We start from the raw sequence: 17,329 nt of genomic DNA on the forward strand, positions 1-17,329 counted from the left end.
GCTGGCTCAAATTACATTTTGTTTTTTTCTCCCAGGCTTTTAAAAGGTCACTCTTCTTGTAGAAATCATGCAATTATATAACCTCTGTGAGTAACCCATGAGGAAAATAATAAATCTAAAAACCTCACTTTTTTTACCCTTATGTATTCTGCCAGGGGTTTTTTTGTTGCTTCTTGTCTGTTTGAGCAATAATACTGGATCTCACTGTCATTGCATTCCCAGCAATTGTATAAGAATGCGTACACATCCTTTAATGCTTTCTTGCTTGAGATAAAATAAAAAGAGGAGGGTAAGGTATGTGAGGAAACCAGGGGCTTTTTCTGTAAACTGTTGCTTTTTGAAGATATTTTTGTATGGCAACTTGAAATACACCTTTTAAAATATTTTTTATTCTTTTGATTTCCATCCTGGGTTTCTGATATTGGGTGGTAAATCGCTGGTGATGGAAAGTGCTGCCACCTGTAAAATTTGCTAAATCAGTTTTCATGCCATAACCCTATTAGTGCTCTTCATACTCAGCTTTTATTGACACTGAAGCTACCTTGACAATATAAGAGGACTCTGGATTTCTGTAGCACTTCTACCCTGGACTTGCTTGCATGCTATCAGATTTATCTAGAGCTTTCAGAGCTAGTTACTTCTAAGAACAATGAATGGGTTGCCCTTATTTACTTTGACTTCATAACGTTAGTGAGAAGTATGGTAGAAAATCAGACCTAGGTAAGGTTGTGAAAAATTCAGCTTTAATCTGTCTTATGAAATAAGGAGGTTACTAGCTTAACTTTTTTTTTTTTTTTTTTTTAATGAGGACCTGAGGACTATCTATGAACTGATCTGTCATAGGTCCAAAGATCTGTTTGTGGAAGTGCAGGATACTAATAGGTGAATTACTGCTGTCTTTTTCATCAAGGATGTGCTCTGTGTTGCTGTGGGCCCACGGGATGAATGTGAAGTGGTTGACTACGTCTGGCTGGAGTGCCTGCTAGGAAGATTGAGTCAGACACTTCGATGCAGAAAGGTAGAAGTAAAAAAGCAACAAAAAACCCCCTTGGACCACTTTGAGCTGTCTTCATACCTGTAAACTTGTTAGCTTGTTGTGCCTCACAGTTGAGTTCAGTTCAATGTTTTTTGTCTGAGCTCAAATGTGACGAAGTTGCACTGCTTTTTTTTTTTTATACTGTGTAGATCTGCTTGTTACTTAAAATTAGCCTTTGTGGATCCCCTTTTCATGTATGATCTTTTCTTGTCTTTCAGTCTGTAATGGTCTCCTAATTACAGCTCTGTGCTTCTTGCTGTAAATTGCCTGCTCCTCTCTGATATTTTTATCCCTTGTGAAGCCCTGTTTTGCCCAGTCTGCAGTATGGGGACAAAGATACAATTTTTTTTTTGTGTTTTCCAGTTCCTGTGTCCCACATCAGAACAGCAGCTGGCAAAGTGCACGGTTGAGTTGGCTGCTTTGCTGGGTAAGTCAGTCATGATAAGCTATTTAAGACTGAAATCTGTTATTACAGCTCTCTCAAATCCTTGGGGTCAGAGACTTCAGTATTTAGAGCTCGTGGATGTTTGATTCTCCTTGGTGTCATTGAGTCTGCAGATTGTTTTTCTGTCAGTTTGGGTGGTTACTCTTACTCCCTTCCACCTTCTGCAAAACAGCATTATACTGTGACTAACTGTCCTTCAGATCTGGTGTTCTCGTTCACATCTCCATTGTTTTTTTATTTACTGATACCTTCATTTAAATATGTGGTATGTTTTCCAGTATTTCTGCCTCTGAAAAGTTGCAGCTGAGGGTGGTTTTTTTCCCCCTAAAAGTAAGGGCCCGTTCCCTTAAATGATATATTTGTGGCTCTTTTTGGAGAGAATGGAGGTAACTTGTTTTCTGTGTATTGTGACTTCTGTGAGCATTTCCAGGATTTTTTTCTCTTGCTCTAATGTGTTAAATATAATGTTTTTCTCAGCAGGAGCTAGCGATCTGGATGCAGGCGTTTTCTCCCTGGGCAACCTTCTAATTTCCAGGTTTTAGAACCTTCTTAAGAAGTTTTATACATGGTTCATTCTTTCAGAAAGCAGTTCACATCTGAATATTGTGACATTTCATTCTGGGGGGCAACAATGTAAATCCGCCCTATTCCATTAGTCTGTACCAAAGAAGATCTGGTATCTTCCCTCTTTGTATGTTTAGCTGCAGTTAAACACTGTTCAGCTTTACTTTGACTTGTATGTAGTTACGCAACTCTGCCTGTAGTCAAAACTATGAACAACTATTTAATCTGTTTATAGATTTAAATGTTGTTTTACTATGTCACTCTCCTCTCCTTTGGAGTAACACCTAGGTCCTCCTTCATTAAACATTAGGCTGACTTTTACTTACTCAGTCATCTTTCAAGACTTGGGGCTATATGCCAACCAAATGGTATTCTTTATCTGAGTAGTATAAATCTCTTCCTATGTAATACTCGTTTATATAGTTTTAAAGCTCCTAATTTTGCATGTTTGTAAACTCCAGTCCTCTTAGGTTCACTGGTTTGCTCTCACTAAATGTTTTTACTTCAGTGATTGTTTAGCTACCAACTATGCAAAATGTGCTGTTGGACCAAGATGATGACTATAACAGGAAAATAATGCAGCTATAGAGGTTCACCTTTCTTCCTTTTCTTTCAGTTTCAGATCGTGTTCCGCTGAGTCTCGGGATCAAGTCCCCACAGAAGAGCTCCGAGAGGCTGTATGTAAAGAGTAATCCCACCTATGGCCTTCTAAAACTGCTGCTTTCTGTCTGGAAAGAGGACTTCGGGACACCTGTTCCTGTGCAGCTGATGTTCAGCAAGAAGAACATTGGTTATCTTGCAGAAGTTAAGCAGCGAGAGGTAAAGCTTATTCCAATCTGTGGAGCTGCCAGTTACCCACTGTGGTCTGCTGTATTCATGCAGGAGTTGTGCCTGCCTGCAGTGTTAACTGATCGCTTGTGTGAACGAGATCAGCAGGACTTGCTCTGCTGTTAGCTGGCGTTGTTTCTGCAGGAGCAAAGAAAAAGAGGACTGCATACTGCTTGTCAGTGTTTGATACCTGTCTGGGGGGCTGTCAGGAAGGCACGGATTAATTTAGGAACAAATGGCAAAATGGCCCATTTGGCCTGGGCAATTATGAGGACTGAACACATGCGATTCTCTAATTGCTTGCATTCGTGTGTCTTTTCTCAGCTTTCATTTTTACATGCGTGTTGCTGTTACCTTATAAGATTCCCAACTATGAACCCTATTTAGTTGCAGGCTAAAACCAGCTTTACCTTTTTCAGAAGGTAATAAAAGAATTTTTCGAGCTGTTCTTGAACACATAGGAATTAAATACTTGGTGTGTTTGGAAACTGAGGATTAGAAATTTTGAGACTTTACGGTAGGATACAATGTATGAACTAAAGGAATTTTGTTCACTCATTTTTAGATGTTGCTCTTTGGTGTCCTTCGTTGCCACACCCAGATAGATAATGTGCTTTCTCCTTTCACTCCTTTTCTCCACATTCTGATCCAAGAAGGAAAACATGAATTGTATAGGCATAAAAAATGAACTCAAAATCTATTTCTTTTTGAGTTGTTGATTTTTTTTTTTTTTCTCTTCTGCAGTGGGATTTGTTCCTTTTCGTGCTTCATGGTCTTGTAGAACATGAACTAATGAGAAGTAGTGAAATAGAGAGTTGCTTGCATAGCCTCGAAGAGCTCCCTTGGCCCTCAGTAAGTAATTAGATGTGTGTGAACAATAAGTGAAATAAAAAGTAAAGCAACATAAGCAGTAAATCCTTGTAGTTCTTTTTGATGTAGCCCATAATCTTGTATCTATAGTTCCTGCTTAAAGCAGCAGAAGGACTGGCTTCCAGCAAGCTCATTACTGTTACTAGTGTTCGGTTGAAAACCTGTGTTTGTGTGAATCCCAGCATTTCCCATGCAGTGGAAACATTTCCAAGAAAATTGTAAGCCAGTTTGGAGACCACCTGGCTCAGTTACTAGCTCTCAGTTCTAGCCTGAATGTGTTTTTCCATGCTCCAGCTGAGACTGACATGTTAGGAAGGGTCTTAACTGGTCAGACTTGCGTTTAAACCTCTTTGTCTCCTAACACGAGGGTGTGAGAGGAGTCAGTCTATTCTAGCCAGAGACAGAAGGCAGGAAACTGCCCAAGTCCCTTGCTAAAAAGTGGACAGTACTTCAAGGCTGGTGAGCGCTTGCATATTGGAGGTGTTTTAACCATTTAAACTGTGGCAGTGATCTTTTCTGAGAAGGGTGTGGGGATTAGAGGGGAGACTGAACATGTAGACCTACAGGCATTCATCTTTAGAATCAGTTTTGTAGCTTATCTAGGTTTCTGTGCTGGAAAACAATCAACAACATGTTTAACCTTGTAAAGTTCTTTACTAGAAAAATTAAGTAAGCCTCTTTGTTGACATTTGTTAATAAGGGTTCTCTGGTTTGTATCTGTTTGTTACAGGATTTCTTAAAAGAACTGGAAATGCTGTCCAGAGTATTTATGTCAGAACATCGTATAGAAAAGCCCAGGACTAACGCTTGTGAGCTGACCAGACAATCTCTAGGTACTGTGACAGCACAAAGTTAGCGAAGGTGGACTCTCTGTGGACAAAAATTACTAATGAAGATGCAAATGGAATTTGTAGTGTTTCTGAATGCATTGTAAGCTCTTTGCTGGGAGTGTACTGTAGATAAGAGGTCATGGTGCAACACCTGCACTGGGCTTTCTGTTCATGGACATTTTGCCGTGGTGACTATGCTGAAGGATTTACATCAGCAAATGGATCTCCAAGTCAAAAGTCCTTTAAGCACCTTGATCATGGCTCAGAGCAGCCGGTTTTTTTAGACTCGTAGACACTTTTTGTACTTGCGCAGCAACAGGCTGTGACCAAACCCAGGAATCAATTCAAGTGGACAAGTTACCTTGTGATCAGAGAGATGGTTTCCTGGTGGCCGTCTCTTCTCTTAACTTAATGTGATTTCTCGTGCTGTCTTTTAACACAGACTGTACTGTCAGGGGAGGGAAGAGGTGAACCTGTATGACATGGAGATAAGCCTATATTTATTTTTCATTGTAAGCTCAATTTCAAAGGTTTGATTTTAATTTTTTTAAGACTCATTTTAAAAGTTAAACCATATTAAATATATACACCATAACACCAATGGTATTATTCTTAAAGTATGTAGATGCTTAAGTGTTTTTCCATCTCTTGTTGGAAACTGAACTTGTAATTTCCCGGGGTTTTTAATAGAAATAAGGGAGAAAATATCCATTTATGTTTTTTACTGAAGACAGATGACAGTATTTTTTAAGACACTTTTATAGTATGTGAACGTAAATGGCATCTGTCTGCTATTCACTGTTTTTAATAATCCTTCTTGCCTTGAGTTTGGGTTTTATCAGACAGGAAGTGCTGCAGCAAGAATACTACTGCCTGGAAGATCAGACAAAAAAGTAGTGAAAAAGCACTGCGACATCCTCTGGAGAGCTGGTTTGGAAAGGAATCCTTTTTGTGGAGGATAGTGGGTGTTTTCTGCCCTTACTGCTAGATCATCACTAAGGGCAGGGAATGCTGGTGGTTAGCAGAATATGATTAGGTGCTCATTAGCTGTCTCATGGGATTTCTTCCCCCCCCCCCCGCCCCCCGTAGCAGTGAGAATATTATTTCGTTTTGTCTGGAAGTGTCCCATTAGTGCAGGTTTTTCCAGAAAGCAAATACTGTGTTATGTAAGAATAACATCATCTGGACAAAGTGAAGCCCAGGGCTTTTTAGCTTGCTAACTAACTTGCCTCTTCCTTGTATAAGTTGAGAAAAGGTTAAAACATCTTTAGAGTCAGTGATTTAAGAAAAACCACAGACAGACCTAATCAGGTAGAACTGTGGCTTCTGTTAAAATATGTGACACACAGAGAGAAACCATAGAGGCACATCAGTGTCTGAACTGTATGGAGATTTTTCTTGACTTGGTTACTAAGCAGTGCATTGAAAGATGTGGTATGTTCCATCTGCATGCCTTATTTTAGGGATTTTCTGACGTGAATGAAGCAGAGGGTCCCTAGAAATAGGCATGTTGTGTATGCAGCAAGGGCATGGTAATACAAATTGAAATAGCAAGTACACAGCATCATACTATACCTGCTCCCTGAGGCTGAGTGTTATGTGACATTTTGCTGCACATCGCTTTTCAAGTTGTTGTCATAATAAACGTGATTAAATGTCCTGGTTTTTGTTCAAGTGGTTGATACATAAACTCTTTGTACTGGGGCGAGGTACAAAAAAGGTGCCTTGCCACAAAACATGGGGCAGAGAAGGTATGGTAATATTTCCTGTCCGGCCTGCTGCTGCTTTGCTTATACTGAAATATAACTTTATTTTGTTCTATAAGGGGGTGGTGGAAGGGGAAAGAAGCTGGAATCCATAATGGTAAAAAAAGTGCTCTTGGCTCTGGAACTGACTTTATTTGACTATTGTAAAACTGTACCATGGCAACAGCTGTTTTCATGATCTCAACATACCTGAAGTATCCTTCTCTAATACAACATGCTTGGAAATTTTTATTTAAAAGGTGACCAAGCCCCAGGAGCAGTTTACTACGTTCAGAGGGCGTAGTTGTGCCCTGTGGGGCAGAAGGCAGGCAGTTCTTCAGTGCGAACCAGCAGGTAAGAAACACCTCTGTTACCATGTTCTTATGTCTCAATGCAGTTACTCTAGCTCCTGGGCATCCATCCCATGGTACTCAGGTTGCTCTGTACTCGGTTGCTCTGTAAAGCCAGACAGCTGACTTTATAACTAAACCTTAGGAATAGTGGTATAGCTCAGTGTTCTCTGCCTAGGGATGCTGAGCGGTGGGAGCGCTCCCATGAGGATGCATGACTGCTGTCCTGCTGGGCTGGTAGACTCCGCTCAGTGCGAGTGCTTCAAGCATTGTACCTCTCCCCTGTGCGCTGCCTCTAGCTGCAGTGCAAGCCGTGCCGCAAGGAGGAGAGCAGTAGGGAGAAGAGCGCTCACAGCAAGCTGGATCAGAGTGTGTGGCCTTCTGTCTGTCAGTCTTTCCTACTGCAAACTCACAACTCTCAAAAGAAAATGAGGAAAAAGGGCATTATATTAACTTCCTGCTGGCTGTTCAGGTCAGAGGAGTTGTGTGACTGGGCTGAGGAAGAAGCTTCATCCAGTGCCTTGTTTCAAAACAAATGAAAAAAACCCCCTTTGCTTGGACAAGGCACTGCGTCACAGAAACCAAATTTAAGCAGTGGCTGGCTTCTTGACTCTTGTGCCACAAATCCATATTCTGTGCACATTCCTCAGGGGGTAAGTAGGAGACCTACATCTTTTGTCACAAGCTAGCCTTTATTTCTCCATCCAGCATAGTTCCATAGATGGGTGTCTTAGCTGGAGCAAAATAACATGGGGCACGTTTTCTTGTGTAGAAAATACCATTTATTGTGGGTATGAAAATAGCAATCTTGATTAAGAGCAGAGATGGTACAATACAATTGGTTTGATCATCTACTGCTCAGCAGTAACTTACAGGAAATTGGTTTTTGCCTGTTGTAGATTAACAAATTAGATATCTGCTGGGTTTTTATTTCTTCCTTCCAAACAAACCAATGCCGTACATTAACAGGTACCATAAAATGTTATATTTGCAAAAGAAAACATTCATATAAATAGGCTTTTTAGTATCAATTGAAGATTGTATTAAAAAAAAAGTTACATTAATTCAATACCGATAAAAATAAAACTTAGCTTTGATAGCATATAAAAACACTTCAAAACAAGCATATATAAATAACTTAATTTGTAAACATAGAAAAAAATCTTATGTATATATAAAAATAAACATCTGATGCACTGTACAATAAGACATTATCCTTCATAGGCACTGGCATCGTTGATCAACAGGAGTCCCCCTAGATGTTTTTCCTACAAAAACTGCTTTATCACTAGTGCCATGTCCAAAATAAGAGGGAAAAAAGCAAAGCGCTAAATCTTTTGTGGATTGTTTGCTCTTCCTTTCTTGGTTTCCACCAGAGGGGAGGGGGCTCTATGACAGGTTGCAAATCTGGAAATCTGTCTTTTTGCTCAGTTGCAGAAAACTTTGTAATGCGTTGCCCCTTTTTTTTTCCTTGAGGGGCTCTGGAAGGTGCATGACACTTGAAGTGAACCATGCCATGACTCAATGTGGCCTGCTTTTAATAAAAGGTTGAGCATCACCAAAAGAGAACAGTAGTATATTGGTGTTTGTTAAGATCGTAAGTGTGACCATCTAAAGATAAAGCAAATTTCTAAGTGAAAGGTTTTGTTATCCTACCTGTTATAGTTTAGGGGGGGAAAAAAAGCCTTGGGCTGGTATGTCTCAAAACTGCTATTTTCTTAAATATCAATTTAAAATTGCTATTATCTTTTCTTTTAAAACTTAATATGTTAATAACAGGAAGGAACATAGAAGCCGAGAGCCAAAATTACACCTGTGCAAAGATATAATGAAAGTAGATCTTGGCTCCTGAACTCAAAGGTGGGGAGTGCAGCTAACTTCACTGTATGCTGGGAAAATGCATCTTTTACTGAAGGTAACTGTGTTAAAGTAGCAGACGCTGACTCTGGTAAGGTGGATGCTTGAATACATTATGTCTCACTTGACAAATTTAAAGTGCAACAGCTTCTTGAACAATGTGGGCTTTTTTTGAGCTAAAGAAAGCACACCATAGCAGCTTTTATTGCTTAGATATCTAAAGTGATTCTTTACCATTGTGCTGAAGAACTACATGAAGTTATTCAGGTATTTGAGTTGGTTGTGGTTTTGTTTAACTGTAGGACTGTGTGACCAAACTAGGGAGTGTGTTGAACAAATATGTAAAGCCTGACAGCAGGATTGCTGGACTAAGTTCCACAGAAATACCATGAGGTAATTGAAGGGGAAGAGTCTGTATTCACTGCAGCGAGACAGCTGGTCATGTTATGAACAAAGAAGTGCGATGAGACTATGACCAAGCTAGATTTTCAACTCTTAATGCATTTGGGTAAAAGTGTAGAAGGGCTGATGGGACAAGCCATTGTGGCAAAGTGCTGGAGCTACTCTTACTTGCAGGATTTAAATTCTAGAAACAAGCTGATTACTCAGTACTACTCCCTATTAATGACAAAGTGTCACTGTTTACAACTGTCAGTTTGGTTTCTTTATTTCAAAGCACCTAATTCTGCAGTGCAGTAAAACTGTGTCCTGAGGTGTGGTGGTTTCCACTGATGCTGCATAGTGTAGTGGCAATCTGAAATACCTTATCCTGGCTGCAAGTAGTCAGCCATTAAATGAGAAAAGTCTATCCAGGGTGCAGGATGACTAGCGGATATCGTGCTGTTTTATGTTCCCTTCTCAAGGGGAAGTATAGCCAGCTAGCAAAGTTAAATGATGTATCTACACTGTTAGGACTTCTACATTTGATACTTATCTCAACATTAGAAAGTGTCTTTGCAGCTCTACTCAAGAGCTTGTAAAAGGTCTCAAGCCATAGGTGTACTGTTTCCAGTTTGTCATGTGTTTCATTGCTTCCATTTCCTTTTTCTCACTGCTGCCTAAACTGTCTTAAAGAAATAAGGTTGATCTTTGAAGCTCCTTGGAAACAGAAATTAAATAATACACTTCTGCATGTAAGATGCTGGCTATTGTAAAGCAAAGTCTCTTCCTCTGCTCTTTCTAGAGACAGCACACCTTCCTGCTCTTCCGTGGAGGTTTTCCACAGCTGTCTCCAGGAGGACAGGTTCCCCATGAAACTTGCTGGGTTTCTTCTGAGCAGTGTTGGCTAAAATAAATGATCCTTTTTTCTAACTATGCTTTTGTATAGTCCAACGTTAGCAGTTAGGCTCCTCAAGCAAGGCTTATGAGCCAGCATTTTACAGTACATTACCCTTACAGATGCTCATGTCTCGTCGTGAACTCTCAGCTACTGTTACGCGTCCAAGTTTTGTACCAAACACTAACTAGCAAGAAAGTGTGCCAGTCGAGCAATCACCAGAGGCTGTCGCTTAGCAATGGAACTCAGGAGCCTCGCGGGGATAGCTGGGGCACCAAGATCCACCTGCAGGAATTAGAAGAAAGGCTGCATGTTGGGTTTGTACCTGGTTTTGAACAAAACATTTCTCCAGCCTGGAATAGCTCCAATGTTGCAAGTAGAGGTTAAGCAAAAAAGTAGTAATGATAGCATTTGGCTGTAAACTGTGTGGTTGTATCTCTTCCTTCCCAATACTCCATAGACTTTCAAAGTTTTGCTATTTGATGTTACTTTCAGCAGGTATTACCCACGCTGCTTTTGAGTTTGAGCTTAGATTAAATATTACTAGTTTGAGACAGATACAGTGTTACTGAAAATGTATATGCATATACTAAAGTGCAATATAAAATACATAAAAAATTTTAAGATGCATATACATCACATGTGCATTGTAAAATGCATATACTAATTACTATAATGTAAAGATAATATTTTTTAAATTGTGTCTTAAAAACATGTTTTATATAGTTACGTTTAAAGGACTAATGCCATTTAGTTCTCAGATAAGCACTTCAAATTATACACATTTTGGTATTCTCTTCTGGACATTTTTAAGTACCTGGTACCACTGTCTCAAAGAGAGCCTACTTTTCAGATGAGTCTGTAATAAATGGATGGCAGGATTTTCTTAACTGGAATCCTAATCTTGATTTCTCTTTTGTATCTATTAAGTGTGAAGAATTAATGACTTCAGTTAGAAAAAGGTTAACAACACGTATTTCCATGAATTTTGAAAATAGTGTAACCTGAGGTGGACTTCCTGTGTCCGCAGCATATACTAAAATTGATAGTAAACCTTTACAGAAGAGGCTTGGTATCCAAGGGAGCAGCTTTAGATGCCGTAAAAAACTTGGTCATATCCTTAAGCAAAATCCTAGTAAGATTCTCTCTGCATTACTGTACATCATGCTAGATAACAGTGTGAAGTGGAGGTGACTTTTACGGTCACTTCATAAACTTAATGCAGCATAGCATAAGGATTACATTTTTTGTTACTTACCAGCTCTTAAGTGTTCTGATACATAATGGCTTTTTGCATTCGCCGTTGGACGTACAGCAGAATCTTACCTGTGCCATGTAAATAACTCTGGTGATATCTCTTCCATTCACTACATCGGGTTCCAGTATCCAAGCACTTGGCAAAATTTCCCCTCTCACCACTTCTTTACAAGGGTGTGGCATGGATGCATCATAGACAGACTGAACAGCCAAGACAGACAAGTTCTCCTGCATGTGACAAAGTGTAAAGATGACAATTTGAAAAAAATTTTATGCATATAGTAATGTTTTCTTTGTTTTCCATGAGGCATACTTCTCATATTATTTACTTAAAAGAGCTCTTTTAATAAGAAATAATAGTTCTCATGTTATTTATATTAAATTTTTTTTTGTCATAATCTAACCAGAATATACTGTGTAACACTTGTGTTACTGCCTAGTGGGGCTTAGTTGACAATTGTCATTCACAAGAGGGTTTTATACATAATTCACTTGTGTCCTGTCAGCCTTCCCATTACACTGTCACTTCTGGAAATGTGAGCATGGGCTTTCCTTCCTTCTCTCCTTTGTCCTTGAACCATGAGTTCAGAACAATTACTCCTCTAATCTTCAGAAAGAACATTCACTTTACCTCTTTGGCTTCTACAGTAATGCAGCAGAAATCCCGGGGTTGCTTTAGGTAACATAGGGAGGTATCAGTCACTAAATATACTGTGAGAAACACACCCAAAAACAAAATAAAGGGGAATTAGACTTTGAGAGCTTTAACTTGTCACAGTTTTCCCCCCACCCCTTAAATGCACATGCATATTTTATTTTGAATTCTTGTTGCCTCAGAGCAGAGCTCTAGTTCATATGCTATAATGTGTCATTAAGATGCTTTTTTCAAGCCACCCGAGATTTATTTTTACTTTCAAACCACTGTCTCTAGCTACACTGCTGCAGCAAGATGTGTTTAATATTATCCTTACTTTGGAAAAGTCTTGACAAACTGAAGTTCCCATATTAAATAATGAAATTGTTTATTCAAACCTGAAGAAATAAATAAAATAAGATGCCTCTAACTTTCTTCGTGGCCGACAACCTGAGCTGAGGTAACAGTGGCCAGTCAGTGTTGATACTCACCCAGCTGAATATGGCTGGTTACCTTCTTGTGTATTCGAGCTGTGTTGATAGTTCTGTCATACAGGTGCCTTTTGCCAGGATCTCTCACTAGTCCCCACACATAGGGAAGAGGTCTTTCTATCACTCCTGCTCCCAGAAACCCGTGCCTTGTTGCTGAAGGGAAGACTTTGTAGTAAACCAGCACCTCTTTTTCTGTACATTGATATCTGTCAAAGACAAATGAAAGGTACTTGCACACAAGAAGGCCAAATACATAAAAAGGCCTCCCATTACAAAGACCTGCCATAAACTTACTTCCAACCAGCTGCTGCTTGGCATGTGTAGAGATTCCTCAGGTTATGAGAGCATGCTGCCATTACCTTAGAAAACAATGACAAATGTACAGGTAAGAAAAAGTTGTATAAACTATAAATTGTGTTCAGCTTTTCCATGCTGCTACACTATCTTCTACTCAAACTACTAAGCTGGCTTTACCACAAATAGTTTTACAGTGCTAGTAATCCTTAGGGAGTATTAACAGCCAGCCTGACTTGCCTGTCATAGTCTCTGCTGAAGAAGGAGAGAGAGATATATATACACACATATACACAAGCCTAAGCCTGTATACTAGCCTAAACTATTGTGAGAAAACAGGAGATGGGGGAGCACATATCTGCAAATGATGTTGAAGTGATTCTACCTGAAATACAAAGTTGGTATGCTTTCCTTCTAACTACGCACTCGCATCTTGTCATAAACAGATATATAAAACCTGCACTGTAGGAGTTCTTGCACACTTCAGCAGTTTCACCAGCTTCACTCAAACACTTCAGCTAACATGCCACAGTCTCTTCCGAACACCGCTGCTGCCACCTGCCTCACTTTCCCCTGTCAATAAAATGGCTCAGTGTGTCCCTCTGTAACTGACAAATAGGTAACTAGCAGCAGTGTTGAACAACAAGGCTTGTCCCACTCATTTTTGGTACAACCTCCAGCAGGAGGTATAGGAATAAGTGAAAACTCTGCTTATTTACTTACCTCAGTGGTAGCATTAGCCAAGATATGTTTGGATAAATCTTGGTATCCTTCTGTTGAAGAGGAGCTGACGGAAATAGTTAATCCATGAGTGAACCTACAACTGATGCTACTAGAAGGAGGGGGTGGCTGAATTCTGCTGCCTTCTGCAGGAAGAAAAAAAAGTCGTAAAACTAAAAATGAAACCCACCACTATTCTGCAGTTGTAGGGACTTAAACCCTCCACTGAAGCACCCAATCCACCCGATCCTGATGAAGGACTGATAACATCTCTTGTTCTAGACAACCTGTGTATTGGTAATTGCACTGCAGTTACATCTTGTGTTACTCAAGTTTAACGGTTATTACCACATACAAGCTAATAAAATAACATAAAGAAGAATAGGCAACATCAGTCCTGAGGATAAAAATAAGAACATACATGTACAATCCTATACTTGTTGCAGCTTTAGCCTCCCCCCCCACCTTGATTGATTCAAAGCATTATCCTCATATCCTCTCAGAACACTGTACTTTTTTGTTACCACATCAAAAGACTTTTTGAAGAAATTCTAAGGAGGCAACTGGTTGACAGTATTTTTCTGAAGTCATGTAATGGTAGTGACATCCTCAAAATAGCTAGAATCAAATTAGATTTTGATTTACATAGATGACAAATATCATTAGGCTTTGGGATACAACTCAAACATAAGTAGATGTATGTTTTACTTACCAAATGTGGAATCCTTCTGTAGTTGTTCTAACACATAAAGCTGACTATTTCTAACAGCTGTACGACCTCGTGTATCTCTTGAAAGCAAAGCATTTCCAGAAGAAACCTGATTTAAGAAAGAGCAGAAGTGGGAGTGGGAGCTTTTGGAAAAATAAATTATGTTACACAGCAAGTGGAATAGTTGTAGCAAATCTGCCTTACAAGGTTGGAGACTTCTCTTTATCATAAGGTAACTCCTTTGCCTTTCTCCTGGTTATGAAATGATACCTTGACTCAGGAAAGTTAGCAAACCAAGCATGAGGAGCTAGCACAGGTGCATACTCCAAAAAGTAACTTCAGGAAAGTTCATGTTCACACACACAAACTCTTAAGTCAATGTATGCATCATTGAAGGAGGCACACTGAGAAGATCAGCTTCTGGTTTATCACAAGGAAAGGCTTGTGGTTTCTAAAACATTTGACAGCTAGTCGCATTACTAACAATAGTAACACTATCTGGTTTTTACCTATGAGCTTAAAAAAACCCACCCACTCAAAAATCAAAGTGTCGCTGTCCTTTGCAATTACATGGTAATGCTCCCTCCACCCCATGTCACCCCACTGTGTACTAGTGCCACAAACTTGTCCTGCTTGATAGCTGTGACACAATATGAACCATCCCAAAAAAGGTTTCTGTTCCTACATTATCTCATTGTTGAAGCGTCAGGAGACATCAGTCTCAGGCCAGTTGTTTCTCACCTGTCCTTCCTGGCTGCTGAGGTTACTTGCAGTGTATGTAGCAGTATTACTGCTGTTGTAACCAGATGTTGGGCCAGAGGAGAGGCTGAGGCTGGAGTCTGTACATAAAGTGCTTGTACTTGCAAGAGTCTTCAGCCTGGCTTCTTCCTGTAATAGGTATCACAGTATTAGAAACAAAAAACCACAAAACTTATCTTGCAGAACAGCTAGTCAAATTAATGATGAAAGAGGAATAACCTAAAGTTGTCCAATTTGTTTTAAGGAGTGTTGACAGGACAAAAGCTGTTGCCATACAGAAAGTATTAAATAAGCAGGCTCGTTTGAAAGACTATTATATAAGCCACAGAGCAAATCACCCTGTAACACCCGGCATTCTGGGAAAATGCAGCTTCTGCTGTTGTTACTCTTCACATACGAGAGTCCAGGCTATCAAACCAATGCTAGTATGTTTTTAAGGGGAAAAAAAAGTTTAAAAAAAGGTCTCTTCTCAGTCCCATTTGTTGCTCTTTGCCTACCTCTCGAGTAGCCCCTGACTCAATTTGCTGGTCAAACATAGTTGTTAAAGACTGAAGATTGTACTTTAACCAATGCAACTACTCAATGCCAGCCCAGAAGATGAAATAAAAAATTACATAATAAGAAAATACTGAGAACTTCAAGATTATTTATACTTTCAAAGGCAGTTTTAAGTTTGGTTTTCCAACTCGGGTGAAGTACGTCTACATTTCACATGAAAAATATGGCAGCAGATGTTGTAAGATCCAGTCATCCAGTGGAGGTGCCTGAATCTGAGGTGCCTTAAAGGGTGCAGTGCAATGAAATGAGTGTTCACCACATTTTGCACCGCACACACACGTATAAGGAGAGGAGGTCTGCAGCTACGATTGAAGCTGCATTGTCAGGCAGTGACAAAGGTTACTGCATAAAAGTACAGTCAGAAACTGGGCAGAACAGACACATCCCAACGAGGTATCGTCCTTGCATGTGGGATTAAAATGCACGCACTTGGACTGTGCAAGATGGGTAACAAAGTGCAGAAGAAAAAAACAAAAGTACAGAACAAATACATATGCAGAGTACAATCTAAAAAGAGAAACAGCAAAAAGAAAAGAGTAAAGGCCTTTGTGCTTAAGTATATACTGAAATAAACTCAGTTTACCTTAATGAAACTCTTCCATAGACTGGGCAGATGCCCCACAGGATGGCTGCATAAGGTCAACCCAGTGAGAAAACAGGACTTTCTTGTACATAAAATGTGGCTTCAGGAAGATGTAGTTCAGAAGCATGAACAGTATCAGTCCAGTATTACTGAGATTTTTTTAAGCATCAATTTGCATTTAATTATTTGGTTTTTCTACGCTGATGTGTATCAAACAGGAGAATTACTCAGCCATGGAAAAGTTTCTTTTAAAAAAATGCATTGATGTGAATAATACGCAACAGTTTCCTCTGTAATGCTCACCTTCTGTAACTGAGAAAATATTTGCTCCCGTATACGCCTTTTTTCTTGCTCAGCTCTCTCCCGAAGTTTGTCCCTAGCTCGTGCAATTTCAGTTTTGGTTTCCTCTCGGGCCCTCTGGTAGTCTCGGAGCAACAGTTCAATGTCTGAAGGATGCTGAATGCTTCTTCTTTTTGGTGCTTGAAGTCTGTAAGGATAGGTAAGTCGGGGAAAACACACATAATTACTTGAAATCGGGTCATCTGACAAAATACCATGAGAAAATCATCTTTCAACACGGAACAGGAAAATTTGCCAGAAAAGCAATTAAAAACCACCACATTAGCCTCCAAAAAGTTTCTCTTTGCTCACTAAAGGCTGCATGGACATTAACCTTGGAAATTGTTCAGATTGCAAGTCCAGTTTACCACTGAGATTACTCCAGCGATTGCACTGGTTTCTAAGTCAGCTGTCCATATGATCTAAGGTTACTGCTTTGGCATATCACATGCAAGATAATTGTGTTGGGAAAATAACTGTCTCCTGACCTACCGCAAAGGAAGCAGAAGTCATTTGGGGCATATGGTGGGGGATGAGAAACTCAAATTCTAAATGGTGAAGGGTTGCAGAACTTCTTCGATATTTAACATGAAACTTAACTATTTCATGTGGCTTTTAAATTAGTGAAGAAGCAGGAAGACAGATTGGTCTATAATGAGTCAAGATGGAATACCTGGCTGTCCCCATACATTATACACATAAAATAAATTAGAGGCTTGTTATGGACTGAAATAAACTAGACAGAAGATTTTAATGAACGTTTTATAAAATCAGGCACACGTTTTTCCTGAAAACACTTTCTATCCCAAAGTTTAACACTTCTGCCTTGAGAAGAATTCTTCTGCCACAGAAGTCTCGGATGTCAGTAAGAACCATTCATGTGCACCCATTGTGAACACTGGTAATCTTCACCAGGCCAAAAGAGACGTTTCTAATGCCCTACCTGGTATTTTCCACCACATCTCTTCTCAGTTGTTGCAGATATTCTCGGCGTCTGCTGGGGAGATCCAGATCCCTCTGACTTGCATCCAGCGTCTGCAACAGACTCAAATGCTTTTGAGGACTCAGACTTCGGCTTCTTTGGTATCTTTGCAGCCTTTTTTCTCTTTCCTTCCTCAGAGTTTCAATAGTCCTCATGTGTCTGTCAGGGAAACATGATTACAGTGACAATATGCACCCTGCAA

The 17,329-nt window shown here is 39.7% G+C and overlaps 2 protein-coding genes across 2 annotated transcripts in view; one reads left to right on the forward strand and one right to left on the reverse strand.

Annotated features, from left to right (window-relative positions):
- Positions 1-4,805, forward strand: part of CDAN1 (codanin 1) — a 33,196-nt gene extending 28,391 nt beyond the window's left edge. The window contains exons 24-28 of the mRNA XM_059819440.1: positions 911-1,018; positions 1,400-1,463; positions 2,662-2,864; positions 3,618-3,725; positions 4,474-4,805. Of these exons, the coding sequence (XP_059675423.1) occupies positions 911-1,018; positions 1,400-1,463; positions 2,662-2,864; positions 3,618-3,725; positions 4,474-4,599 (609 nt within the window). The 3' untranslated portion in view covers positions 4,600-4,805. The remainder of the gene's footprint in view (positions 1-910; positions 1,019-1,399; positions 1,464-2,661; positions 2,865-3,617; positions 3,726-4,473) is intronic.
- A 2,989-nt stretch (positions 4,806-7,794) lies between these two features.
- Positions 7,795-17,329, reverse strand: part of STARD9 (StAR related lipid transfer domain containing 9) — a 106,808-nt gene continuing 97,273 nt past the window's right edge. Inside the window, 10 exon segments of the mRNA XM_059819917.1 lie at positions 7,795-10,086; positions 11,128-11,286; positions 11,690-11,769; positions 12,184-12,389; positions 12,478-12,542; positions 13,201-13,343; positions 13,910-14,015; positions 14,648-14,794; positions 16,110-16,293; positions 17,089-17,286. Coding sequence (XP_059675900.1) covers positions 9,985-10,086; positions 11,128-11,286; positions 11,690-11,769; positions 12,184-12,389; positions 12,478-12,542; positions 13,201-13,343; positions 13,910-14,015; positions 14,648-14,794; positions 16,110-16,293; positions 17,089-17,286 — 1,390 coding nt within the window. The 3' untranslated portion in view covers positions 7,795-9,984.

Source organism: Gavia stellata, chromosome 7 (genome assembly GCF_030936135.1).
Source record: "Gavia stellata isolate bGavSte3 chromosome 7, bGavSte3.hap2, whole genome shotgun sequence".
Lineage (NCBI taxonomy): Eukaryota > Metazoa > Chordata > Aves > Gaviiformes > Gaviidae > Gavia > Gavia stellata.